Raw genomic sequence first — 27,338 nt, 5'->3', positions numbered from 1 at the left:
CCGTGAGAGCTCATCGCTGTCAACACGACAGTAACAATAGGAACTATTGTTATTTGGGTTTGAGTTTCCCGAGGGACAGATATAGTTGACGGACACAGGAAGTCTGTGTGCTTACGTTTGTTATGGTCCAAGTTGCGGAGCTGCAATAAACGTTGACTCAAATGAGTTCAAGAAATGAAATTCTGTGCTTTATGAAGAGTGAAAAAGCAGAATTTAACACAGACGAAATCATTTGGCCGATTAGAGTGAAATATTACCGAAACAAAATGGTGACATCACGTACCGTAATGGTCGGCAACGGGTCGCCACATACGTTTCTTCAACACAACGTGGCCGTGTCAATAAAAAAAAAATTGGTTTATGTATATATATATATATATATATATATATATATATTCTGTCTCCATCCATATACCCGTTTATAATGCGCACCATGATTTTACAAGTTGATTTTGTGGGAAAAAAGTGCGCGTTATATTGAGGAAATTATGGTAAATAAATATCTAATATATAAATATATAAAATTATATATATATTAATATACAATATATACACACACACACACACATATATATATATATATATAATATACATACACACGCGCACACACACAGCGGTAGGAAAAAGTATCTGAACCTTTTGGAATTTCTTACATTTCTGCATAAAATCAACATCAAATGTGATCTGATCTTTGTCAAAATCACACGGATGAAAAAACAATGTATGCTTGAACAAAATTATCCATTTATAGGTTTTCATATTTTAATGAGAATAATATGCAAACAATGAGCGAAGGGGGAAAAATATGTAAGTGAACCATCACATTTAATATTTTTTGGCCCCACCTTTGGCAGCAATAACTTCAACCAGACGCTTCCTGCACCTGCAGATCAGTGTTGCACATTGATCAGGACTAATCTCGGCCTATTCGGTTCTCCAAAACTGACGTAGTTCAGTCAGATTCCTGGGATGTCTGGCATGAATCGCTGTCTTTAGGTAATGCCACAGCATCTTAATGGGGTTCAAGTCTGGACTTTGACTTTGCCACGCCAGAATGTTTATTTTGTTCTTCTGAAACCATTCTGAAGCCTATTTACTTCCGTGTTTTGGATCAACACAACGTGGCCGTGTCAATAAAAAAAAAAAAAAAATCGGTTTATATATACTGTATATATGTAATATATATTTATATGTTTCTGTCTCCATCCATGTACCCGTTTATAATGCACACCATGATTTTGCAAGTTGATTTGGGGGTAAAAAAGTGTGCGTTATATTTGGGAAATTACGGTAAATATATTGATCAGGAACATCATTATGACCAGTTGTACATAATAATTAATTCCACTGAAAATAAAGATGATGGTGCTCAAATTTTGAAATATTCTTATAGGGATTCACTGGAAAACTGACAGAACATTAGACACTGCTCTCTAACGGATGCATTGCTATTTTATAGAATGGAACAATACCTCAGCCTTAATAAATGAATTGTTAAATAAATCCTTCTTTGACTTAATCAAAACCGAACGTTGATATTCTTTATAAAGGCAGACGTTTTAAAAGAGCTCTTGTATGAAGTTGGCATGAGGTTGTCATTGGCCGATAGATGTCTTACAGTTGACCCTCAACCCTTTAACATGATAGATGATGTCTTGACAATCATGTTTTACTTCACACAAGGGTAACCCAACAAACCCTGCAATGGCTTTAGTGTTGATGAAGGTCTCATTAATCAAAACTTGCCAATATTTAATTTGTGTTATGCACAGTGAAAATTGCAGGTGTAGTATGGACATGCAGAGTTTTTACCCCATAAAATCCCACTCAAAAATAATGTATCGTTGTGGGATTAGTTTAAAAACAAGAACAATTTTCCTGTAAATAGAGCAACACTTGACATGAGACCTAGGTAAAATTTGGAAAACCGGAATAGTCAGACCCCCTACCTGTGTCATCATTGCTTTCATGAATTCCACCAGATGGGCACAGACAACAGTGACATCACACATTGGCCTCACACTGCGGTAGCCTCAATGTAATGACCTTGGGGTAGTTGCAGAGCATACTTGAGTGACAACTGTAATACAGACCGTAAAGAGAACTGCAGGTCCAGCTGCCATGTAGTTAAATGGATTTTTTCTACTTCATGTTGTGTCGTTTTAAAATGAAAAATCCTGAACAGAAATCAGAGTTTTCTGATATTTAGTCCAGGTAGTTGTTTGCCTTACATTACTGTTACATTAATGAAATTTGCTTGAAGAAATGAAGAAATTTAAAGGATGTGAACTAAAGGAAGCAGCTGGTATAAACTCAAAACTCCAGGCCATGACACATTACAGAACTAGATTTTCTCAAACTTAAGAATCAGAATCATCTTTATTGGCCAGTATGATAGAAACACAAATGAAGTTTGTCTATAGGTACAGTATGTAGAGCTGCTCAAGTGTAACATCGAACAAGCCAATATAACAAAAGTACATTAAGCAGTGGTGGATGAAGTACTCACTTTTTTTTTTACCGAAGTAAAAGTACAAATACAGGGGCAAAAAAATTACTGAAATGAAAGTAAAAGTATTTAAGAAAAAAATTACTCGAGTAAAAGTACAAAAGTACTTGCTTTCAAATTTACAAGTAAAAAGTAAAAGTATTTTCCCCCGCTGCAAGAATGTGATTACATATTATATACTGTATATATTTATATATGTATACTTTTACTCGTGTACATTTTATAGTTTTTTAATTATATATACACACAGAGATATCTGCCCCAATATTACACGAAAGAACCCGAAAATTTATTGACTGCTCAATTTTGTTTAAAACTGTGCAGAATAGAAAAATCAAATAATAAAATTGACTGCACTGTAAACAGAAGCTTAACAAGCTTTAAAAATGCATTCATTCATTCATTTTCCATGCCGCTTATTCTCACAAGGGTCGCGGAGGTGCTGGAGCCTATCCCAGCTAACCACGAGCAGTAGGCAGGGTACATCCTGAATTGGTTGCCAGCCAATTGCAGGGCACAATGAGACAAACAACCACTCACGCACACACTCATACCTATAGACAATGTAGAGTGTTCAATGAGTCTAACACACATGTTTTTGGGTTGTGGGAGGAAACCGGAGTCCCCGGAGAAAACCCACACAGGCACCGGGAGAACATGCAAACACCGCACAGGAAGGCCGGAACCCGGGATTGAATCCTTGATCTCAGAACTGTGAGGTGGATGTGTTAACCACTCGCCCACAGTGCCGCAGCTTAAAAAAGAATAATTGAATTTAACTTTATGGCGGCTTGCAAGCAACTATCAGGTGCATACCTCCACACACTGTACAAGAGTCTGCAGCACCCATCTGAAGATGCACTGCTCTCACTGTTGGTTTTTATTGGTCAATATCTTGTTCAGCTGCCTAATCTTGCTTATTCTCACGTTGCTGCCTCTAGTGCTCAATTACGGTATAGTTGCGAGGGGCTTATCGATTGCGCCGAAGGCATGAAAACAAAACTATCAATTCACAATGAGAAACAACAAAACAAAAAGTAATGTGTAACGCAAGCGAAAATTTGAAAAATAGTGGAATAAAAAGTACAAATACGTGCTGTAAAATGTAGTGAAGTAAAAGTACCAGTTCATATTTGTACCCAAGTAAAGAACAGATACATGAAAAATGTAGTTAAGTACAGTAACGAAGAACTTTTACTTTGTTACATTCCACCACTGACATTAAGGATGTACTACAGAGAGCCATTTAGCAATGTAAGGATAGAAGTTGTGCAAAGTTGTTTTTTTTTTTTTAAATTACAGCTGTGCCTGTCATGGAGAGATTTGTCCAACTATTCAAAGTGACCTGTGCATTATTGTGATGTAACAACAGTAGTGCAACTGATGCAGTTGTTGCGCATTGTAATGTCAGAGTAGCATGAAACATTAATAGTTGTTAATATGTTTACTTCTTTGTGACAAAAATAACTTTTTGAAAAATATGAGTATTTGTCCATTTAATAATTACAGCTGGTTTTCAATCAAATGTGTTTTGCAATGCAGTAAGAAGTGTTTGCGTGAGAAGGTAGAGAGGAAATGGAGAGAATAGAATGCCTCTGGCAAGCCTGACTGGCCTCAGAGCAAGAATTAGAGAGTGAGACTGGGCCAGTTATTTTGTTGATTGCCTACAAGAATCAATCAAGGTTTGCTGGAGCACACTAATTGAATTACACAAGCGGGTCTGGCAAAGGGGGTACAATTGGCAAAGCTGCTGCAAAATAGTGACAGGGTGGGAAGACCACAACTTGGGGCACTTTACACAATTAATCACTCATGCCTCAACCAATCTTTCTCCCCTTTTTTTCTTCTCCTGTCTCTTCTATTTTTGTCCTCAATCTATTCATTGTTTTTTTGTTTAAAGGCACTGTCCAGCCAAAGTCAAAATTAATCAGTTGTTTGAGTGGGCGAAAGGGAAGACTTGTTAAAAAGCCTGTGAATTTGAATGAATACCGCAATTTTCGAACTATAAGGCGCACCTGACTATAAGCCGCCACCCACCAAATTTGACATAAAAACTGCATTTGTTAATAGATAAGCTGCACTGGATGATAACCCATAGGGATAGTCACACCTAAAGACTACCTACTATAATATGTTTAACTTGAAATCTATACTCAAAGCAAAAAAAAAAAAAAAACAATACCATTTTTAATACTACATAAATTTAAAAAATATATATGTTTTTTAAGAACTCTTTCAGTGCCATTGGACGATTATAGACATCCAGTGTTGTGGCTCATGAAAAATTAAAACCCTTTAAAAGAGTTTATGACTAGTAGACGTCCAATCCATTTGAACTGAGAGGGTGAATGTTCATTCTCTTGCAAACCTCCCACTTCAATTGGTTTGGACATCAAGCGCAGTCAACAACATCTAATGAGTTTAAAAGGAAATGTGCAAAAATATCCTCCATTTCTATCAAGAGTCGTGCAAATCAAATTTACCCCATGACAACAAAATTCTCTTGACCTGTGGAAGCCCAAAAACTGATAGATAACTGAGTAATCAAATATTGTCCCCCAATAAAACATTTCACTATCGATACAATTCAATACTTTTAACTCTACTAAAAGACATACACCTTATTGACCTGCAAAATCCACAAATAAGACGCACTGGACTATCAGCCGCAGGGTTCAAAGCGGAGGGAATTGTAGCGGCGTCCAGTATAGCGGCATCCAGTATAGTGTGAAAATTACGGTACAAAACAATAAAGGAGTATATGTAATACTGCTTTAAAGGGGGGGGGGGGATAGGGTGACCTGTCAGGTATCAAATGCTAGGTGTGTCCGATGACTGTGCTCAAACCAAAACCCCTCCTTGTTTTGACTGTCAACGAAACCACCTGCACTTGATACATCATGGATGTGATTTTTTTTAGAATGTTTCCTGTGACAACACAACCGTAATGTTTGAACACTCTGAGCCAGAATCCAATTCCAAATCAGAAGTCACCGATGCATGACACACATTATTCCTCTCAGTCTGCACTGGAACGATATCTTGTCCTTCTTTTTTTTTTTTTTTTTTTTTTAGTTATTAATACTCATACCATAGCACTATTTTTCTCATGTATGTCTTCATGAATATAACACAGTAAAAAAAAAAATTAACATAATGTATTCTGAGCACCATTTTTAAAATGTATTCAAATGAAAAATGTTCGTAGATATTCACCCAATTGGGTTCAGTGGACCCAATTGCAGGAAAAAAAAAAAAAAAACTAACAGACGAATGGGGAGATGTGCAAAACTTAAAGTGCATTTATTCAACAAAAACTGACATAAATGAAAAGGTGAAACCAAGAACAATGTAGCAAACAAAATCTTACACAATAAAAACAGACAGGTTGGGGGCGCAGGAACACATTATGACATGAAAAATGACAAAACAAGGATTGAACTGAAACAGAAAGCTTAAGGGCTGTTTACATGGTGACGCTGCGACACCAAGACGCAAAAATTGTTTTGCGGAATGGCCTCGTCTTTACCCAGTGATGGCAAAAACGGAAGGTGAAGAAACAAACGTTTGATTCTGGCCTCCAAAGCGGAACGATTCAATTGCAAGAATTCTCCGCAACCATAAGAATGGAACGCTGTCACTCCAATGATGTCAGCACTCGCACACATCACTTTGGGCATGCACAGTTGCTGCTGCTAAACATTCCAAACAGCAAACATGGTGGAACGTTGGCTTTAATTTACTGTTGTAATATTGAATTTAAATATATGTTATGAAGCAAAAGAAAAAAACACCATTTTTTTTGAGTGGGCGGGTATGTTGTCTTTAGGACGGAGGAGATATTGTCAAGGAAGTTCATCATTCGCTGCCGTCTTGTGAAACTGCACTGCACCCTAGGGCCTGGCATGAATACTACATTTTCACATGGAATTGTGACATCTTTCGAATGGAGACGGAACCAAGACGGAACCATGTAAATGCAAACATGAAATGTGTCGTATTCTCTGAGCGTCACCATGTAAACAGCTCCTAAACTACACAGACACGGGGTAACGAGACGAGATACAGCTTGTGAGCACGAAAGATAGAGAGGAAACTGATTGGCCAGACGCATCAACAACAACAGGTGACATGAATTGCTAATCATAAGGACAAGAATATATTAGGAGCTAAGGAACAGAATCAAACCAAAATGCTTTAAACAAACACAAACCATGACATACATTGGAAAAGCATAGGTTTTGTCTTCATCCTCAGCAACACAATTGGAATTGTGTGTACTGTAACTATTTATTCTGTCTGCCTGAGATGAGTAAAAAGAGTCTTGAAATAGACTAACACTATTAATGGTGCTCTTCCTCTCGTTTTACCATTTGCACTTTTTTTAAAATGTTAATTCATGTAACATCTTGTTTTATTTTTGAACATATTAAAGATTATGCCTGTCAGTTGCTACTACTGTTTGAGGTGAATCTAATCTAAAACAAATGCCACCCCCAGTTTGAGCTTGTTAACCATATGTTAAACACATTGTTGAGACAAAAGGTAAAGTACGGTAAGTTTCAAACTGGGTCTTGTTCTAACAAACTATTGGTTTCCTCACTGTCTCGCTCCCTCTTACAACAACTTAATCCAGAGTATGTCACGCTATTGTTTTTATTTATTTATTTGTCTTTTTACCTTGCATTTTTTAAAACACATTATTGCATTTCACTGGGCAATGTTGAAACTTTATTTTTCTATGAAATTTTTTACATCACCAATTTTATAGAACAGAAAAGCCGCTTTCAGGCTGTAGGAACATGACAACTTAGTTCCTATAACTATAGACCTCCCCAGTAGTTATAGGAACTATCCTTCGCCAGGCAGTCGTGTTTGCACATCAGTACTGCGCTTGATACTATTAGGGTGCGTGGACGGGAGGGGATCCCAGAGCAGACAACGGAACAACTGGCTGTGAACACCAAATGTTTGTTTTTTTTATTGTGGTGCGAATGTCGCTGGTGTAAACCAGACCGGCGAGAGGTAATGCTCGAGGGAGAATCAGGCGTGGAGATCCGACAAGGGTCGTGCAGAAACAGGTCCTGGGCTGAAAGCAAAAATAACGAACTGAGAATCATACACAAAAGTTAAGAAAGGCATGATGCAACTGACAGCAGAACTAGACGGGTTGAGTTTTTTTTTTTTTTTTAGTATGGCGGCTCCTCGAGACATGCGAGTATGGAAGGGACGTAGCTGCTGATAACAGCGACTCACCAAACACCTATGTAATCGAGTTCCTACAGCCCCTCTGAAAGTCGCTACCTCAGAGTAGGAACTAAAATGGTTCTTGGAACTTGTGTTCGTGGTCCCTAGTAGAGGCGTGCAAAATTTCCGATTCTTAGATTATTCGCGATTCAGCCGTGGAAGATTCTAGAATGATTCACAAACATCCAAATTCCGATTATTGAATTACACCAGGTAAAGCAGAAATAAAACACAGTCAGCGCGGTCTTCAGGACGCAATGAGGAACGGACAGAGAGTAAATATCATGTTCAACTCATGCCGCTAGATAAAATAAAACAATAATACCTGACTGCGGAAGTCAGCCGCTACAAACAGCGCCCAAGTGCTAGTTGCTACAAACATACGGCCACATACGGCTATGGTAGAGATCACATATATCTAGAACTATATGTGAAATGACAGACGTCGGCCGTGTTAGATCATATACCAAGAACTAGATGCGGAATGACAGTTTCCCTCGCTAGTAAACAGGCGCCATCTTAAAGCAGTAGAGTTCTCTTGAAGGCTCTGTTGTAGCGAACCTAATAACTTTTTATCTAAAAAAAAAAAAAAAAAAAATCGGCAAAATCTTGACTTGAATCTATCTTTAAATGATGAAACAGTTTTAAAACTTTCACGTCGAAAGTAGACAGAAGGAAATTATGGAATAACGGGAGCAATTTTAACAACTTTAACGGTTGATTCACAACATTAAATTAATTGAATGTAGTTTAAAGCCGCTGATACAGAATGGGGACTTGAGTATTTTATTTACTGTTTATAATGGTTAACTTGATACTGAAATAGTAAATAGTAGTTTATTCAGCCTGAGAGGATTTTTGAACAATTTTGTAACTAGTGCACAAAAAATAAATTAAAAGCGGGTGGGGGGGTTTGTGGTGCATCAATAATCGATTTATAATCGAATCGGAGCCTCTGAATCGTAATTATAATCAATTTTATTTGTATAGCCCTAAATCACAACAAGGTTTTCTCAAAGGGCTTTGCAGAGGCAATATGATACACAGTCAGAAACAGCAAATGAAGTAAACAAGGATGAATAAATAAAGTTCAAGTCCTGGGCATCCCCCATCCTTGGACCCTCATGTCGGCAAGGAAAAACTTCAAAAACTCCAAGCTCTTTGGGAGAAAATGAGAAACCTTGGAGAGTACCACAATCAGGAGAGATCCACTCCCAGGACGGATAGACAGGATGCACCAGGACTGCTAATGGCAATTAGCAGACTGGGTTACAGTCTGTAAAGATGCAGTAGAGTAAAGGAACAAGAAGAAGTCCATCTAGCCAGATGAGACAGGGGTGGCAACGAGGACGTCCATCCAGCCAGGGGTCCGGATAGTCAGGAGGCTGCAGCTGAAAAATAGCTCCTCCCCAGAGGGGAGGGGGGAAAGGGGACACCGGGTGACTAGTGATGAAGACTAGTTAACTAGATATTAACATTGGAAAATAGAAATAAAGTAAGACAAGTGGTAGGTAGAGTGAGAAAAAGGAGATAGAACTCAGTGGCTGTACTTCCCCCAGCATTATAGCTTCTAGTGCAGTTTAGACTGAACTGTGAGTCCAATCCGACTTCAACCTGACCATAAGCTTTGTCGAATAGGAACGTTTTTAATCTAATCTTAAATGTGCAGAATGTCTCGGCTTCTTTAATATTAGCTGGAAGCTGATTCCATAAAACGGGCTTGGTGGCTAAAGGGTCTAGCTCCGACAGTACTTTTAGAAACCCTGGGAACTACCAGTACACCTGCATTCTGAGAGCGGAGTGTTCTGTTGGGGCGGTATGGAACCAGAGCATCAATGAGATAAGATGGCCCCAACCCATTAATGGTCTTAAATGTAAGAAGGAGGATTTTGAATTTAATTCTAAACTCGACTGGAAGCCAGTGAAAGGCCTGGAGCACAGGGGTGATGTGCTCTCTTCTATTAGTTCCTGTTAAAAGTCTTGCTGCTACGTTTTGGACGAGCTGAAGACCTTTTAGAGAACTTTTAGGACAAGCTGCAAGTAGGGAGTTACAGTAATCCAATTAGGATGTAACGAACGCGTGAATTAATTTTTCTGTATCGTTTTTAGATAAAATATTTCTAATTTTGGCTATGTTGCACAGGTGAAAAAGGCCGTTCTGCAGGTTTGTTTAATATGATCTTTAAACGATAAGTCTGGGTCAAATAGAACTCCTAGGTTTTTAACTGTGGTGCTGGAGGCTACACTTACATTGTCTGTTACACTTGCTACACTTGCATCGAATCGTTAGATGCCCAAAGATTCCCACCTCTAGTCTGTAGTACCTACATGTGCGAACTTGGAAAATGATGTCACCGTCCCCCAAAAGGTTCTAGGAACCTCCAAGTAGAGAGACCATCCTGCAGCATTGAAAATGATTTAATTAACTTTCAATTTTAGTGAGATTTCAAAGAATTACTATTTTGAATAGGAATGAGGGGTTTGAGAATACATTCACCCATTATAATGTTCTGTTTGTAGGGATGCATATTTTTTTTCTCTGATTAGTAGTGCAGCTAAATAGTAGAAATGTGATATTTCTTCAAATGTACAAGTAATGAATGTCAATAAGTACATTTGAATGAATGAAGAGACATTAGTGCACGGCATGTGGTCAGTTTTTACGTGCGTAGGAAAATACTGTAGTTAATTGCGTACAAACAATCACATGAGGAGAATTTACTCATATATCATAAAATATAATGTAAAAATAACTAAACTGTGAACATTCTCGTGTATTAACTTATTTGTAAACATAAAAAATTGATTCAGCTCATTTTCAAAATTTAGAGTAACCTTGGCATAGACTTAACAACAATAGGTGATTTTTTAATAAAGGTGTTCTAATAAAGTTGATTATCAAACAACTTGATATTCTGTCAGCAGAATACATTTTGTTGGTATGTGACCGGTATTTCTAATTTTTGTTTTGCTTTGTTTTTTTGTTGTTTTTTTTTTTTTTCCCTAAAAAATGTTTATTTATCAACAGGAGGTTCTACATAGGAAGCTGGTCAATGGACTAGATAAGGATTGGTCAGCCTTGATCGAGGCCTGTGCTGAATCCCATTCTGTTTTTTGTTTTGTTTTTTTTTTACTGTAAAAGTGACAGAAAGGAGCAACACGATTTAAGCATATCACAAAATTTTGTGGGTGGTGTCTGGTACATTGATGCTTCTTGCATCAACACTAATGAGCAACATTGCACCATTTGTCAGGGAAGCCTAGACTGCAATCTGTTTGCCTGTACCAGCCAGAAGCACTAATGATATCATCAGGACATGCCGTCAACTGTGCTCTAATGCAGAATGATGTGACGCCTGTTGTTTCACCCGTCACATGCTCCCGCTTTCATGTTGTACCTACTAGGTATTATTAGGTTGAGTTCATTTGCACATTGAAATGTTTGAATCTTTAATCAGATAAAAGATAACTGACTCGTTATCAAACAAGCCCCTGGGATATTGCACTTACTAAAATGTAGCCTGAGAAGTTTTCCAAGTCACTCATGCATTACTTATTAAGAGGAATCTACCCTGCTGTTGCATAGTTTGTTACATATATCTAAGTATGACATTTGTAATTCATCATTATTAAAGTTGTAGGAATGTGGAAAATTCAGATCAGTGATATACTGTACAGTCGTTGTAAAATATGTTTCCTGTTTCCTGTAAAGTGCCTCCCTTTTCTGAGTGTAGGCAAAACGATTTGTTCAATCCCATGTAGTTTAAATTACCATCCCGCCACCCTTGCTCAATAGGTTTCTTCACATTTGCATAATTTTGATGGCCTTTTTGTGGATTTTTCTTTTCTCAGCGATCAAACGTTCTAGATGAGTCGCTTCCAACTGCTACCAACAAATTCAGTGTGACTGATTCAGTCCGCTGTTTTATTTATTAAATTTGTTCCCTTTTTATCTGTGTATAGTGGATGCTGGAGGGGAATGTGGTTTGTCATGGTAAACTGCGTTAGCACTGCAGAGCGCACATCTCGATGAAATAGTCTAGAGCCTTCCAGTTTTCGGACTTCTTTATGCACTGTCACCAAATTAATCTACTAATTACAACCCTCCTTTTTTCTTTCTCTTTCTGTCTCTTCCTTTCATTCTACTTGTTTTTGCTGTACTACTGTTGTGCCCAGGTGCCTTGCAGATTGAGAACAGCGAGGAGACGGACCAAGGAAAGTACGAGTGTGTGGCGTCTAATTTGGAAGGCGTTCGCTACTCGTCCCCTGCTAACCTCTATGTGCGAGGTAGGGAGACCACCAGTCTTAGACCCAAAAAAGTAAAACGCCAGCACAATCCACTTTTAGTGACATTACTGTGGAGCTAAACAAATGATAATTACTCCCCTTCTAGCTCCAGCTCTATTTTATCTAACTAGTATAAATATTTTAGAGCTGATCATATTGCCTGCCCGTTGTGTAAATAATTGTGCACTAAAAGAGCCAGTTGTGAAGTATACACTCATTTGACCAACTGATGTTCTTCTGTGTTATGATGTAACACTTCATTTTGTGTCTTCCAATGCCATGCCCAACTCACTTGGAAGGAAATGCGTAGCACAGGAAGCCGTATGTCTTTGCTTTATCGGTTGTCAGACACCTTTTAACTTTAATTGTTCACCCAAACAAATGTTTGCCCCTCTATCCAACACATGAAGTTGCTTAGTTCTTATATTTTCAGGTACTGGAACACAACGGTAAGTCTAGATTTTGATTGAGGGAGGAGAGATTAGTCACCATCAATCAAAATCTTAAAAGAATATGACTGTTAACACAGTGAGCAGCATTGTTGTGTGAAATGTTTAACTTTTCTGGAGCATAGTTCAATTAGATTCCCTAGTTCTGTTATGTTAAATAATGTTTACATTGTTTTACATCCAGTAATCCTTTCGGTCAGCCAAGCTATGTAAAATAATCGGTTGCAGCAGACATGGGCCAAATGGACAAAAGCCATCACGCTACCACTAATGCAAAAAGACAATGAATCCCTGTTTAGTGAGGTTTAATAAATTGAAGCAGATGCACTTTCACTATGTATTATTTATATGGCACAAATTAAATAAAGATGCCTCGACGTCTACTCAGTTTGTTCCTTCTGCTGTGTACCAAATAACTTTGTTCCCAATAAATAATTCACTAGTCTGACATTAGAAATTGGGTCAGGACTGTTATTTTTACTTACTATTGCTATTGTATCACCACAGTAGGCAAGAACGATGGTTAAACAAGATAGCCAGCATTCATACAGTTTTAAAGTATGATGCTGTAATGCACATCATATACTGCAGTACTTCTTGTATTTGATGACAAATTACAGTCAATATTTACACAGCAAAATAATTCATAAAAATAATGGGAACGGTTGGTGCAGCTTTGGGATGCATTAGAAGATTCCTTGATTTTCAGGAAACAAAAAGGTAGTTTGACAATTCATGCAGTTTCCATTAACACTGGCTCCATCAGCATGCTTTTAATTAAAGAGTCCACAAAGGTCATAGTTATTCCGGTACCCTCACACTACTGTATGTGAAACACTTGAATGGTGTCAACCTTTTGTCTGTTTTCAGTTAACTTGTGTCGATCAATTCTGATACGTAATGTTGCCAATGTTTTTGTTCAGAAGTTGCACCTGAGATTAGCAGCTGTAGTATAGATGTATTTCTAAGTTCCCTAGTTCTAAAATTATGATAGCACCCCTGTTATGTTCAACTGTGTCAATTAAAACATGGAATGATGGCGCAACCAAATGATTCATTGAAATCCATTCTTAAACTGCAGCTTCTAACTTCAGCCCAAACGTGTCTATTTTCCTTTCTATCGCTCATTAGTTTTTCCTTATTTTGTCTTGATTTGAATTCCTTCTCTAACAAAAGCAAAATCAGCCATCACTGGAGCCTCTCCTTGTGGCCATAAGGAGCTTTTAAAACTTTGGCTTATGATACACATGATCTTGACTCCAGTGGTGCCTCATCACTAGTTTTGTTAACCAGCGACATTGATTTATCTTGACTGTTAATATGACATTTACCCAAGGGGGTGGGCAGGCAAGTGTGGTTTCGAAATGGGTTTCAATATTAGCAGGGACAGTTGGGTAAAAAGAAGGAGGGAAAAGGGATTTAAGCAAAGGGAAATGTAGCTGCAGCTAAACACCTTGAGGTGGCTTTTTTTACTCTCTCTGTGTTTCCCCTATTTTTCTCTTCTCCTCATGTCATTGTGTTCTGCATCAACCCCTTTACATCCCTCAGAGCTTCGAGAAGGTTGGTGTGTTTTTTCTTTTTTACTTTTTTTTAACCCACAGTTGAGAAAAAAAATCCAAATGTTAAAACAATTCTAGTTAGATTTGCCTATTATACAGCTCCATTAATTTCTAAATTTAATAAATGATAATCTAGTCAATCTAATTTGAAAGATTTATTTTTTAATTTATTTCCAAGGAAGAAATGATGAAATCAAACCTGACTAGTTCGGGTTTTGTTAATTTATTTTATGTTTGCATTGTGGGGCCTTTTCTCGTTTTGCATCCTCTGGTATTGCTTCTGCACCCAAGGCTTTCATGCATGCGTTGTCATGGAAACAGCACTTGAAAATAACAGGACATGTTGCATGATGGAAGAATGTAACTGCGCTTGCATGCCTGTCCAAAACCCCTTTAGCCGTAGTGGTCCTTTTCTTTATGCTTTCTGTGTGTTCTTTTCACTTTTATCCTTTCCTTAGTTTTTAAAGTCTCCTCCCCAAACAATCTGTTTTGGCTTTCCCTTGGTTCTCTTGTTGTTTTATGTTGTGATAATGGTGTGTGTCTATTTTCCTTTTTTTTTTTTTTTTTTTTTTTTTAGTTTTTATATTGTCATTTTCTGTTGAAAAAAAAGTCTTTCCATTTATTTCTGGTTACTTTGGCAGATTTGCTGTTTCCTTTTCTAAATGATGCCGCTTTGCTTCTTGACTCTTGAAATGCATATGAACATGCAGAATGAAAGTGTGTTTACAGCCAGTGTTTCTGTCATCTTGTTTGAGCCATTACTGGGAAAAAATGTGACCTGAGTGGGCTTCATGATGGTTGCATTAAAGGTTGCCGTCATTAAGATTAAAAACACATACATCTGGGTGTATTCGGGTTTTTGGACTAAAGCATATGTCCCTTTTTCCCGTGTTTCACTGGGAGAGTTAATGCAGTTGTTATTTAAAAATAATAATAATAAATAAAAGGAATTCGACTAATTTCCAAATAGTCCGAATTATTTGGTAATCTGTATTTTGTTAAAATTACTCTCATGCAAATGTTAAGTTTAAATATAAAGAGTAAATGTATACTTGTCCAATACACCAACTAAAAAATAATATATAGCTCTCAATCTACTCTAAATACAGGACTTCCCTTTTCTGCCAGTATAAAACAAATGTTAGCATTCAGTGTGCGTAAAATCATCACCAAAAAAAGGTAAATTCTGTACAGGCTAACTTATTAAATTAGCACATATTGTTTTAATACTCTCCCCAATATGTGAATTTTTGAAAAATCATATTTCGTCCAAAGGATAACAGATGTCGTGCAATTAATTCTGGCGTGATCAAACATATACTGTAGGGCCTGATTTACTAAGCTGTGGCTATCATGGTGTTGACCGTGGAAAATTTGGACAAGGGCAGAATTGGAAGTGCAGGGGAAGACAGAAAAACTGTTTAAGAAAAAAAAAAAATCATACACTATATATTACGCTGATCATTTTTGGGGAAACCAGCAACCATATAAAAGGCAGTTTTCGTTTATTTAGCTAACTCTGATTTCATAATAATTGAACTACATTTAATCCTCATATAAGATGACATCAACTATACCTATATGTAACTTCCTATTCTAGCATTTACCCGTGATGATCAATTAAAACACTTAGTTCCAGCAAATATCTGAATAGATTTATTTATGAACACTCACTATGTCTGAACTAAAGCACACAAGGAAAGTTTAGTATGTTTTATATGGTCTACAAATCCTAGCAAAATCCCACTCCAAAAATACAGGATCAGGGAAAACTAGCGACATTATGTCGCTATGAATTTAGAGTTGAAATGATGGAGAAAGACTGTGCTGTTATGTATGCATGTGCATGTCTGTCTTCCTCTAATGATGTTTGCCTGGTTCTTAATGTGCTTGCATGTCTCGCTATGTTTCTGTTTGTGACATTGGGAAAGAAAGCTAGATTACACCTTATTTTCCGCTCTGGCCAAATTTAACAAAACTATTGGTTTTTCCTAATAGATGCCTGTAGCAACCCTTATACACTCATGGATAAAGTTTTATTTTTGTATAAATATATGAATGCAGTCCCCATCTGAAAACACTCAGTGAAGGGATAACTACATGAGGACATATTTGAATGACAACTTGCATCTTGTCATTTCTAGGAATAAAACGAAGAGAGATAATACAAATCTGATATAATCAGATGTCCCTGCAGTGATTCCTGTCACAATTCTTTGGGTAATAATTTCCATTTTGATGAGCTGCCCAGAGACCCTCTTTAGCATCAATACGGCCAAGACATTAATACAGTCTGACCCCTGCAGTTTCAATGTAAATGTGGACTTCAACTAGAAAGCATTACAAAAGGATCTCCATATGATGCCTGTGTCCTCAGGCAGCAAGAGGGTGTAATCTCAGCTTCAAGGTGACACTAAAGGCTGCACATTATTTTGGCTTCCACCTTCCTTTTAGGGCGTCTAAATTTGCCCTAGCACAATGGCCAATAATGTCCACCTGATTTTTTTGTTTTGTTTTTATTTTTTGTTTTGTTATGTTTTTCTGTTGGGCACAAATCCCTCCACAACACAACCCACTTTTAATCTTAGTGCAGTACTCTGGCGTTCTCTCTCGACTGCTTTTCACCTGGTTAACTGTAAGTCTTTTTGCATTTCTCTCCACACTGGGGCTTGAAACAAGATAACGTATCTAAATAGAACTATACATTTGTTTTTTTGTTTGTTTTTCCTTTCAATTCCAAATGGGCCGGCTGGGCTCCATGAATAAGAAGCCTGTCCATGCAAATGGGATATTATATCCTCCCTAATTTCCTGCTTTGCACTACAGTTCAGTGAGGAAAGCATAGGCTCATATATAAAGACAGGAGGCAGATGAAGCATGATATACTGCGTACATGTACAGTGTATCACAAAAGTGAGTGCACTCCTCGCATTTCTGCAGATATTTAAGTATATATTTTCATGGGACAACACTGACAAAATGACACTTTGACACAATGAAAAGTAGTCTGTTTGCAGCTTATATAATAGAGTTGATTTGTTTTCCCCTCAAAATAACTCAAATATAGCCATTAATTTCTAAACCCCTGGCAACAAAAGTGAGTACACCCCTTAGAAACGTAGAAAGCCCGCCCGTCTCATCAGACCATAGGACATGGTTCCAGTAATCCATGTGCTTTGTTGACATGTCTTCAGCAAACTGTTTGCGGGCTTTGTTGTGCACACCAATTTGATGTAGAGTGCGGCGTATGGTCTGAGCACTAACAGGCTGACCCCCCACCTCTTCAATCTCTACAGCAATGCTGACAGCACTCTTGTAATGGGTCACATGACATTTTGGAGGGAAAATGACAAGCAGTACTCAATTTGGACATTTAGGGATGTACGTAGTTTCTAACGGGTGTACTCACTTTTGTTGCCAGGGGTTTAGATATTAATGGCTATATCTGGAGTTATTTTGAGGGGAAAATAAATTAACTACACTATATAAGCAGCACACAGACTAATTTTCATTGTGTCAAAGTGTCATTTTGTCAATATCGTCCCATGAAAAGGTATACTTAAATATCTGCAGAAATGTGAGGGGTGTACTCACTTTTGTGATACACTGTACAATGTATACATACAGCACAGCATTTATATAGAACATTTGATGTAGTCTAATCAGGTGCCAGCCACAGTTATATAAATATCTTCCTTTAGCTTATGTCCACCTTAGATTATATTTCAGTTATATACGGCACAGAGTTTGTGCTTCCAGAACATTTTCTCAATCCATTTATTACCTGAAACATTGATATACAGTATATGGTGGCGAAAACTCAATTCAGTGTTGTCAATTTATTTGTTCAAACGTTAATAATCAACCCCATCTGACAACAGTCATTGATTGTAAAAAACAAGCATATTATTTTAAAATATACCAAACACTTTTTCTGTTTCTCTAAAACAAGCTAAATTTTAGGAAACACAATCCCAGGGATCATAGTTAACCCTTCGTGTAAAGGACTTGCCTTAGCGACCTGAACTGAACTGTACCCCTCGAATTAAAACAGTTTTTAACATGGTTGGTGAAGTTTATTACTCCACCAAATATTAACATTTTGTAATTAAGATTAGAAACAGTCTCATTCACTGGGCAGCTCCCATTTCATTTGATTGACATGTGCTCCAGGGAGAGAACACAATAGACTAATATGATCCAGCATGTCCACAGAAAACATTTATTGTTAAAAAATTAGTGACCAAATTAATATAAACACAAAACCTAGCTGGAAAAATAACAAAACAAAAAAAGTAGTAGTAGTTGATGCATTCTTCTTGAGATGCAAGGTTTTTACAGTTCTGTCTGGAGAACTGAGCAGACTTGGGTTTGGATTTTGTTGTTTTAATTTATCACCCATTATTTTTTAGTGTGTCTGGAATAGTTATGTGTTTAGGTAGTGTTGGCATGCTTGGAAGGGCTTGGTGTGACATATTTGGATTGCACTACAGTATTTATATGATATCAGCCCAAGCGGATGAGGGCACACTTGTATGTCACGATTACCTCACCCATGCATGTCTGTGTGATGAATGGGCTGCACTTTCACCTTTGTTTTTAAAGTGTTGGTTTTTCAAAACCAAACAAGCATATACAGTATGTATACAATATACACACATATGTAATGTAATCTATGGACTAAGCACACCTGGCCAAAAACCACACCCACCAAATTCTACATGAAAACCGTATTCGTTCATACTGAATATAAACCGCACAGGACTATAAACCACAGGAATATTTACAACAAAAGACATGCAGCTCATTAGCTTGTAAAATCAAAATAGAAGTCACACTGGACAAAGCCATAGGGTTCAAAGCAGGGGGAAAGGTAGAGTCTTAGAGGATGAAAATGTGGTGTGGGGGTGTGTATGTATGTGTGTATACATATATACTGTATATGTATATTACAGTATATACTGTATAATTTCAATCAAATCAATTTGGACTCCTGGAGTTTTATGATTTTATGCCCCAGTTTTGGGGTTCTAATGCTGAGTAAAATGAGCAATATTTGTTTCCTCAAAGCTCAAAATTGCATTCTTGTGAAGTAGTGTCCAATGGAATAATCAGAACCAATGATTAAATGTAAAATTTAGGGGCTGAAGGTGTTTTGTTTTTTTTTATCTTAAAGCACAAACTGTGTTTTTGTATGTTGAATTTTGAAACCCCAAAGTCAATAATGCCAAAATCCTTCAACAATTATTGAACATTAAAGCGAAATGCTCAAGTCAGGACAAACAACACTGTTCCCAATATCTCTACCATGCATTATTCAGGATGAGGTAAAATGCTCCAATGTGGCATTTGCAAGTACAGGTGCTACATTTAAGGCTTTCTTGTTTCCTCTTGTAGTTAACTCTTGCTTTGAAGCCCCAGTGTGTGAGACCTTCAAACCCTCTTTGAGCCATCGTCTGTCTTTTTATTTGGTTTGGAATCACAGTCTCCTTATTCTATCTCCCCACTTATGCTCTCCTTCTCCCTTCCTTTTGACAATAACCCTTCCCTAACTCTATGCCTACCTCAGAGTATGTCTGTATATTCACCACTCTGTTTGTCGACTTTTATCATTTTGTGTGCTATCGTGCTGCTGAAGTTTGCTGTTTTGTTCAACTGTTTCTTGAATTTTCTGTCATGTCTTTGTCTCAGCTTTTTGATTAGTTCATCATTTTTTACTCTTACATTTTTACAAATTTCCTCCACTCTCGTTGACCTTCTTTGCATCCCAACAAACAACTTGACATAAAAAATAATGAAGATTTCAAAATATTAGAATAACAACATTAACTGTAGTTAAAGGTTTCATTTTGAATAAAACTACTAAAATAGTAAGCTTTTTGTTCATATCCTCTTAAAATGTTAATTCACTGATGTACTGTAAATGAACTCTTTCTGCTTATGCAGAACTTGCAGCTGAACCTACTTGCATGTGCAAAGATAATCCATGGGTTCAAATATTTTAGGGAAAAATTTTACTTGCAATCTGTAGTGCAATGTATGAAGAATAGTAAAGGCAATTTAATCATCTCCTCAATGAGGCATTCTTTAAAAACTGAGGCCTACTTTGTATAAACACAATGCTAGGTACATGTCCTTCCCTTTTCTGTGTCCCTATCTGTCAAGTGCTTATTGGGATGCCATTCATGTACATCATGCACACTTTTTTAAGATTCTTACATACTACACATGCACAGATGTACATTTAATTACAATAAACTATATACAGGAAATGTATGTACAATATATGCACCTACACAGTGCATTATCAATCATATGTATCTGAGCTCATCCTGAATTAACTTTTTTTAAAATATGTATTTTAAGTCCTTTCACTGAGACTTTCCTTTTTTATTTCAGTTTTCATTCTGCTTATCCTCAACATATGCCATCTTAACTTTCTCCCTCGTCTGGATTTCTATTCCCTGTGGATCCAGTTTTGTTTCTTGACTCCAACACTGTGATAGCAGAATTTCTTGCCACAACAAATCTAGTTGTTTTATACGTACCTGTAAATGCACACCTTGTTACGTTATTCTTATTTATTGTTAACTGGGACTGCGATGTGACAGTGTGGCACCATCACATCCTGTCACATTGGCTGATTACAAAAAACTTTACACACTATTGAAGTGGGTTACCCACCTTTACCCTTCTCCAAACCTCCCCACTCTTTTCTCTAACTCTGTTAACTCCTAGCTCCTCTGTTCCCTATCGTTCTATCCACTTCTCTGATGCTCTTTCTTGTATCTCTGCTCTCTAATCGTCTTTTGTCTGGGCATGCTAGCGACCCTTCAGTTATATTCCTCTATGCATTTTATCTCAATTTTTATATCTGATTTTGTTATCATTTATCCTTAATTTACCTCAATCTATTTATGCATGCTGTCTGTGAAACTGATAGCTGCATCTATCAATGGAACCGTGTCAGATCTTAATAAGGCTTTGTCCAGTGGATCTACCCTAAACCACAAAAATCTGATTAAAGTTTCTCATCTTTAAGGTTTCTAGTTAGAAGTGATGAGTGAAAATCAGTGCTAGAATGTGTTAAGCTCCCTAGACCTTAGTAACTGTACACTTCCTGTGCTATGGGAGAAGCCTCTGATGCCTGACTTCCTCTATGGCATGAGTGTCGGAGTGGACAGAGAGTACCAGGTTGCCATGTTGGCCTCACAGTATGTGATAGTACTATCACAAGGACTATTCCTTGACTTTTTCATAGGCTGTAATAGTTGGTTATAACTAGTTGTTGTTGTAACTAGTTGGTTATTAACAACAGTTCAGCTCCAAAGATGAGAAACTCGTAATAGATTTTTGTGTCTATAATTGTGCTGTGATCGGTCAACTATTGGTCAATGGAACCTTGTTGCTATGAATCGTTGCTTTCTTGTTACTCTATCATGTTGTTGAAGTAGTTATTTTAGTTTAGTTTCCTTCTTTTTATTTGTATATTTTTTAAGTATTTGAAAAGTCTATTTTAGCTTTGTGTTTTGTTCCCATTACAATGTTTTCTTTGTTATATAACACTTGGAAAAGGGTCTATTTTCATCAAACTTTGTTGTTACTTCTTTCTCTTTTGACTCTATTTGCCCTCTTTGTCATTCTTCCCCTTCCTCATACCTTCTACCAGTCCGGCGGGTCCCTCCTCGCTTCTCCATTCCGCCAACGAGTCAAGAAATTATGCCTGGTGGAAGTGTAAACATAACATGTGTGGCAGTGGGGTCCCCCATGCCTTATGTTAAGTGGATGTTGAATTCAGAGGACTTGACACCAGAGGATGAGATGCCTGTGGGTAGGAATGTTCTTGAACTGAGCAGCGTCCGTGAGTCAGCCAACTACACCTGTGTGGCCATGAGCAGCCTTGGCATCATTGAAGCTGTGGCACAGATCACTGTCAAATGTAAGAGATAACACCCATTGAGCAGGGAACCTCTGAGGTCATGAACAATGTATACAAAAACACACTTTTATGAATTGGATGTTTTTATTCTCCTCCAACATCTCAATAATTAACCACTTTCCAAGCAAAATGTTCCCATTAATCCCTAACAGCTTTTTGTCCTGTCACCATAACAGCGCTTCCGAAGCCTCCGGGTACTCCTGTGGTTACTGAAACCACTGCCACCAGTGTGACTATCACCTGGGACTCCGGCAACCCTGACCCAGTAACTTATTATATCATCCAATATCGTGCAAAATCGCCAGAGAGCAAGTATGAGACCGTGGATGACATCACCACTACACGATACAGCATTGGTGGCCTCTACCCCAACACAGAGTATGAAATTCGTGTCTCAGCTGTCAACACGATTGGTCAGGGTCCTCCCAGTGAACCGGTGGAAACCAGAACTGGTGAACAAGCCCCTGCAAGTCCACCTCGTAACATTCAGGCTCAGATTATATCCCAAAACACCATGATGGTACGCTGGGAAGATCCAGAGGAACCAAATGGGCAGATTAAAGGCTACCGGGTTTATTACACCATGGATGACTCCCAGCCTATGAGCCTCTGGCAGATTCATAATGTTCAAGACAGCATTATCACCACAATTCAGAGCCTCGTTCCACAAGAGACCTATACCATCAAAGTCCTAGCATTTACCTCAGTTGGTGATGGACCCTTCTCAGAGCCAATCCATGTCAAAGTGCTGCAAGGAGGTAGGTGAAATGGGCTGAATGGAAATGTTTGTGGTTTTATTTTTAACGAGAATTACTCCCCCCCCCCCCCAAAAAAAAGACTCATAATTAAGATGCTTCATTATCAAGCAGCAGAGTTCAAACCGAGAGGACAATAGTAGCATCCATAAATCACAGTACTTTTTTTTTTTACACTACCTTGTGTTCCAAACTTCAGATACATTCAGGCCCCCTTTTTATATTGCATAACTGTTTCAATACTGTTTCAACAACACCAGATCAGTTGGGTAAAACTAACTTGTCTCATGACTGTGTATACGCAAATATTAGCGCAAAATCCAATTACTTCAGAGTTGCATGAATCAGCTGCCATTTTTTTCTACATGACTGTTTTATGCTTTGCAAATATGATGTGCACATTTAGCCCCTTCAGATGTTGACAGAAACCTGATTTACCATGGTAGAATAAAGAGATTGGCCATATTTTTCTTAAAGTAACATCTAAGTCACAAAGAACACGTGTATGTAAACTTAAAATAAGTTTTTTTTTGTTGTTGTCTTTTTTTTAATTGTAGTTGCAGTGTTGCCAACTTGGTGACTTTTTTGCTAAATTTGGCGATTTTCCAAAGCCTCTGGGCGACTATTTTTTGTCGAAAGCGACTGGCGCCAAATCTCGCGACTTTTTCTGTTTTTTGTTTTTACACACTTTTTGCTTCTTCCACGTTATTCCTCTCTCCTACAGTGTCCTTTACAATTACATGCAATTTTTTGGTTTAACGTTTTTGACAACATAAACAAATTACATGCAAATTGACAATTATGCAAAGTACGTGATTTTGACATCTAGTGACTTTTAGGACAGCCAATAGCTACTTTCCTTACTAGGGAATTGCCAACACTGTCTAGTTATCACTAGGCTGATTGTTTTTTCTGTGTATCTTTAATAATGAGGAAAATTTTGAGCTATGACTGTTAGCTATAGTAGCAATTAGGGATGCAACGATACAGTTAAGTCACGGTTCAGTACGATTTCCGATACGAGGAACATGATTTTTTATTCAATTTAATACATTTAATGCTCTGAAACAAAAAATACAAGCGTTTTTTTTTTTTTTTTTTTAATTTTGCCAACAAGCAAAAATAACAATGCCATCATATAAACATGCATTATATTATGCATAATATTTATGTGCTTACGTCTTACTGATCTGAAGATATTTTGTATATTTTGTATAAAAGTGCTGAGAACAATCTTTACTGTTTGTAAAGTGAGGCGGGGCACACCGTTGTCAAAGCGAGGTATTCGCAGCAGCCAAGTCGGTGTTGTACGTATCCGAAAAGACACTCTTTGTTCAATATATACAAAAGGGTTTAGCATATCAAATCACCCATAATGCTACCAAACAATGGATCTGTACGATCTTGAAGCCAGCAAGCCGCCTCCGTAAGTTTCTGTCTGTCCTCACGATCAAGGATCCGCGCGCGCCACAGCTCCCACCATTCAGGCAATTTGGGGGAGGAGGGGGGCTGCTAGCGGCAGAGTTTGTTTTTCCAAAGCAAAGCTGCGCCGGACATTTTAGCGAGAGAGACGACAAAATTAAATTCACAAAATATATTTTGGGAGCTTATCATTTGGATCGAATGTTTTTGTGTATTGAAAGAAGAAGGAGTATCGAACGGTTCAATATAAATCCGAGTATTGTTGCATCCTTATTAGCAATCTGCATAAAAAGAAGCAGTTTGTCAAGATGAGTGTTTTTTCAAAAAGATCTTGATTCAAGCTAATTATTAGCTGAACATTAAAATTAACTACTAATTTGTAAGTCTGTAGTAACCTCCTGTACTACTACTACTGTGCTGTCCTGTTTTATTTTAACCTCTTGTTCTTTTTTTATGTCTTTCTGTTCCGTTACCTGCCTCGGGACTGCGGACGTAAATTACTATTTTTGCTATAATTCGGCATATTTACGTCTTTTAGATGTTTCTAAATTTCTAAATAGATGTTCATCAATGTGCACCGTTCCTATTAAATAAATAAATAAATAAACAAAATTGTGGTAATTACACACTGTGTTTTTTTAACCAAGCCTAATAACGTTGTCGTACACACGTCCCATAAGTATATGTTTGCAAGCAATGCAAAACAACGCACAGTATATGGCCTAACAAAGCAAGCACTAATTAAACTGTAATTATTTATCTCTTAACAATTTATATTTTGAAAATAAGCAGTAGACACACACATCATAAAACAATACTCACAGACTCGTTTTCTTTATCTTCTCTCACTGTATTGCTTTCTAATGCTTGTTTCAGTCCCTGGCCAACCATCCAAATTCCAGGTTGGTGATGTGTCAGATACCAGCATTGAACTGACCTGGGAACCAGCCTTTGACAAAGAAGGAATTATAAATTATGAACTCCGCTACACCGAGGGGAGTTTTGGCTCTCAGGTAGAATTTCATTGCCTTTTCAGTAACAGAATAGGAATAAATTTATAGAGATTAACAGTAGATATACTGTACGTACTGTATGGTATTCCATAATTTATGTGTTTCTCTTTGTCAGATCAAGAAAACATTTGGACCCACGTCTTCATACATTGTTGAAGGTCTCCGCCCAAACACAGAGTATCACTTCTCCCTGGCTGCTATCTCTAACAAGGGCATTGGGGCGTTTACCAATGACATGTCACAGAAGACCTTGCAAGCCAGTATGTAGCTTTTTCTTTTCCTTTTTACACTTAGTGCTTATTTAACCGAATATTTGGGTTTTTTGTGCAAGCTAACCTTGTTCTTTAGGAATTTTAAATGTTATTTTTTCTAGTGTTGAATTCTATTCTGCATCAACTTTGAACAATGTTTCTTCACAGACATAAGCAGGTATAAAATATGATGTGTATGGATTGCATTTGACTTGTTTTCCTGTTTCTTTTCCTCCTAATGCAATTAAACATTTAGACATTATACATTACTCCATTTGGTTTCTATTGGGTTTCAATCAGGATGTTGACTCAGTATTTTACAAACTTTTCTGAGTCTGAATTTTGTTGTTGGAAAATCTGGCTGTGATTCCGGATATACATATATATATATACGCACAAACTGTAGCTATGAATGCCTATTGAAACAACTGAATACCAATGTTGCTGTTATGCCTATGTGATACTACAATTACTGGTACATTGGAGAGCCATGGTAAAAGAGTAGACATCCTTTAACACATTTTCTGTTTCTACCAGTGCACCTTGTTGGCTGCCCCACACCCAAAAATCTGGGCACCGGAACTTTGATACAACCACCTCACTGTTCTTTTTGTTTTTGTTGTTTTTATTTCTGAGCAGCAGAGCTACACAGACAATGCAGCCTCACTGAGGAGAGCGCCAGTTGCATGTAACACTCACTCCTACCCCCAGGGGTGCTATTATGAGTTTGTCACTGCATTGTTGATCGGTCCAGGCATGATAATAAGATTGTATTTCCTTCCATGTCCATTCCTTACTTGATGTTGTTTGCGTGTCTTTGTCCATCTTCACCTGTCACTACATCTGCTATTTCCTTCACAGTTTTTTTCTTGAAGGACAAACTAAAGCCATATTGGAATGGATACAATCTCCATCCACCACTACCCCTACACTCTTCTGTTTTTCACTGCACAAAAGGAACAAAAGCTATCCTTTGAATGGCCTTGCTCACATTGTGTCCCCTCCTTCGTATTTTGGGTCCTTTCAAAAGTATTTAGTTTTTTTTTTTTTTTTTTATCTACTTTTTTTTTTACTTTATAGTTATTCAAATGGATATTAGTTTGACCTTTTGTCAAACTATAGCCTGCTGCTATTTGTTTTTAGTCAAGTCTACCACAGCCAGCTCCAAGCACCGTGTCACATACATGTAGAAAATTTACCGTGATTCATTGGTTCCAATGGTCCAACTCAAATTTTGATAAAAGGGATTTCTATGGGATTACAGTGGATAGAAAGAGTAACCAAAATCTTAATAGGAGTGTCAGTCCATATTTGAAGTTTTTTTTTTTTTTTTTTTTTTTTTAAACAAAATTATCATACCTTTTCAGTGATAATTCCTCTAAGTTCTCTCTACCTTTTCTGTCCACTCTACTTATACGGTTCTGCCTTTTGCCCGCAAACTCTCCCAGGAAATATTGTTTAAGGGGGCGAATGTAGGAGTCAACTACACTCATCATTCAAGGGATTACCGATCTAACTGTGTAGGTCATAACAATCACTGTTTAAAACTGAAAAATATAAGACAACACAATAAATCTTTTGGCTCCCAGAAGGTAAGTGATTTCTTGGTTTTAGGGATTCAGTCTGCCATTCTTTGAAACCTTCCATAGATGACTCATAAATTTTCTTTCAACATCCCACTGCAAGTTACCCAGTTTAGGAGAATTTGCTGATAATGTACTGGAGTGTATGTTAAAACATATGACTTCACTGGTAATTGGCTTCCCATTAAAGTCAGAAACTGTGCCTCCTCTATGCTTACCTGCTTGAGGGAAAATTGCAAATGTTTCAGTTTTAAGCTAATGATGTTTAATTTTCAATTACATATAACACAGAAAAAATGCTGTATTCACTGGCAAACTGAAATC

The 27,338-nt window shown here is 37.4% G+C and overlaps 1 protein-coding gene across 14 annotated transcripts in view; it reads left to right on the top strand.

Annotated features, from left to right (window-relative positions):
* ptprsa (protein tyrosine phosphatase receptor type Sa) overlaps positions 1-27,338 on the top strand; it is a 374,739-nt gene that overhangs the window by 262,215 nt on the left and 85,186 nt on the right. For 9 of the 14 annotated variants that reach the window (XM_057840793.1, XM_057840795.1, XM_057840789.1 and 6 more), the window contains 6 exons: positions 11,933-12,043; positions 14,041-14,052; positions 21,721-21,990; positions 22,167-22,748; positions 25,044-25,180; positions 25,296-25,440. In XM_057840793.1, coding sequence (XP_057696776.1) covers positions 11,933-12,043; positions 14,041-14,052; positions 21,721-21,990; positions 22,167-22,748; positions 25,044-25,180; positions 25,296-25,440 — 1,257 coding nt within the window. The remainder of the gene's footprint in view (positions 1-11,932; positions 12,044-14,040; positions 14,053-21,720; positions 21,991-22,166; positions 22,749-25,043; positions 25,181-25,295; positions 25,441-27,338) is intronic. The other 5 variants (XM_057840796.1, XM_057840794.1, XM_057840801.1 and 2 more) reach the window with 1 other exon arrangement.

The sequence above is a fragment of the Corythoichthys intestinalis genome, chromosome 7 (genome assembly GCF_030265065.1).
Source record: "Corythoichthys intestinalis isolate RoL2023-P3 chromosome 7, ASM3026506v1, whole genome shotgun sequence".
Lineage (NCBI taxonomy): Eukaryota > Metazoa > Chordata > Actinopteri > Syngnathiformes > Syngnathidae > Corythoichthys > Corythoichthys intestinalis.
Note: the sequence above shows the minus strand (reverse complement) of the source record. Positions and strands in the feature narration are given on the sequence as shown.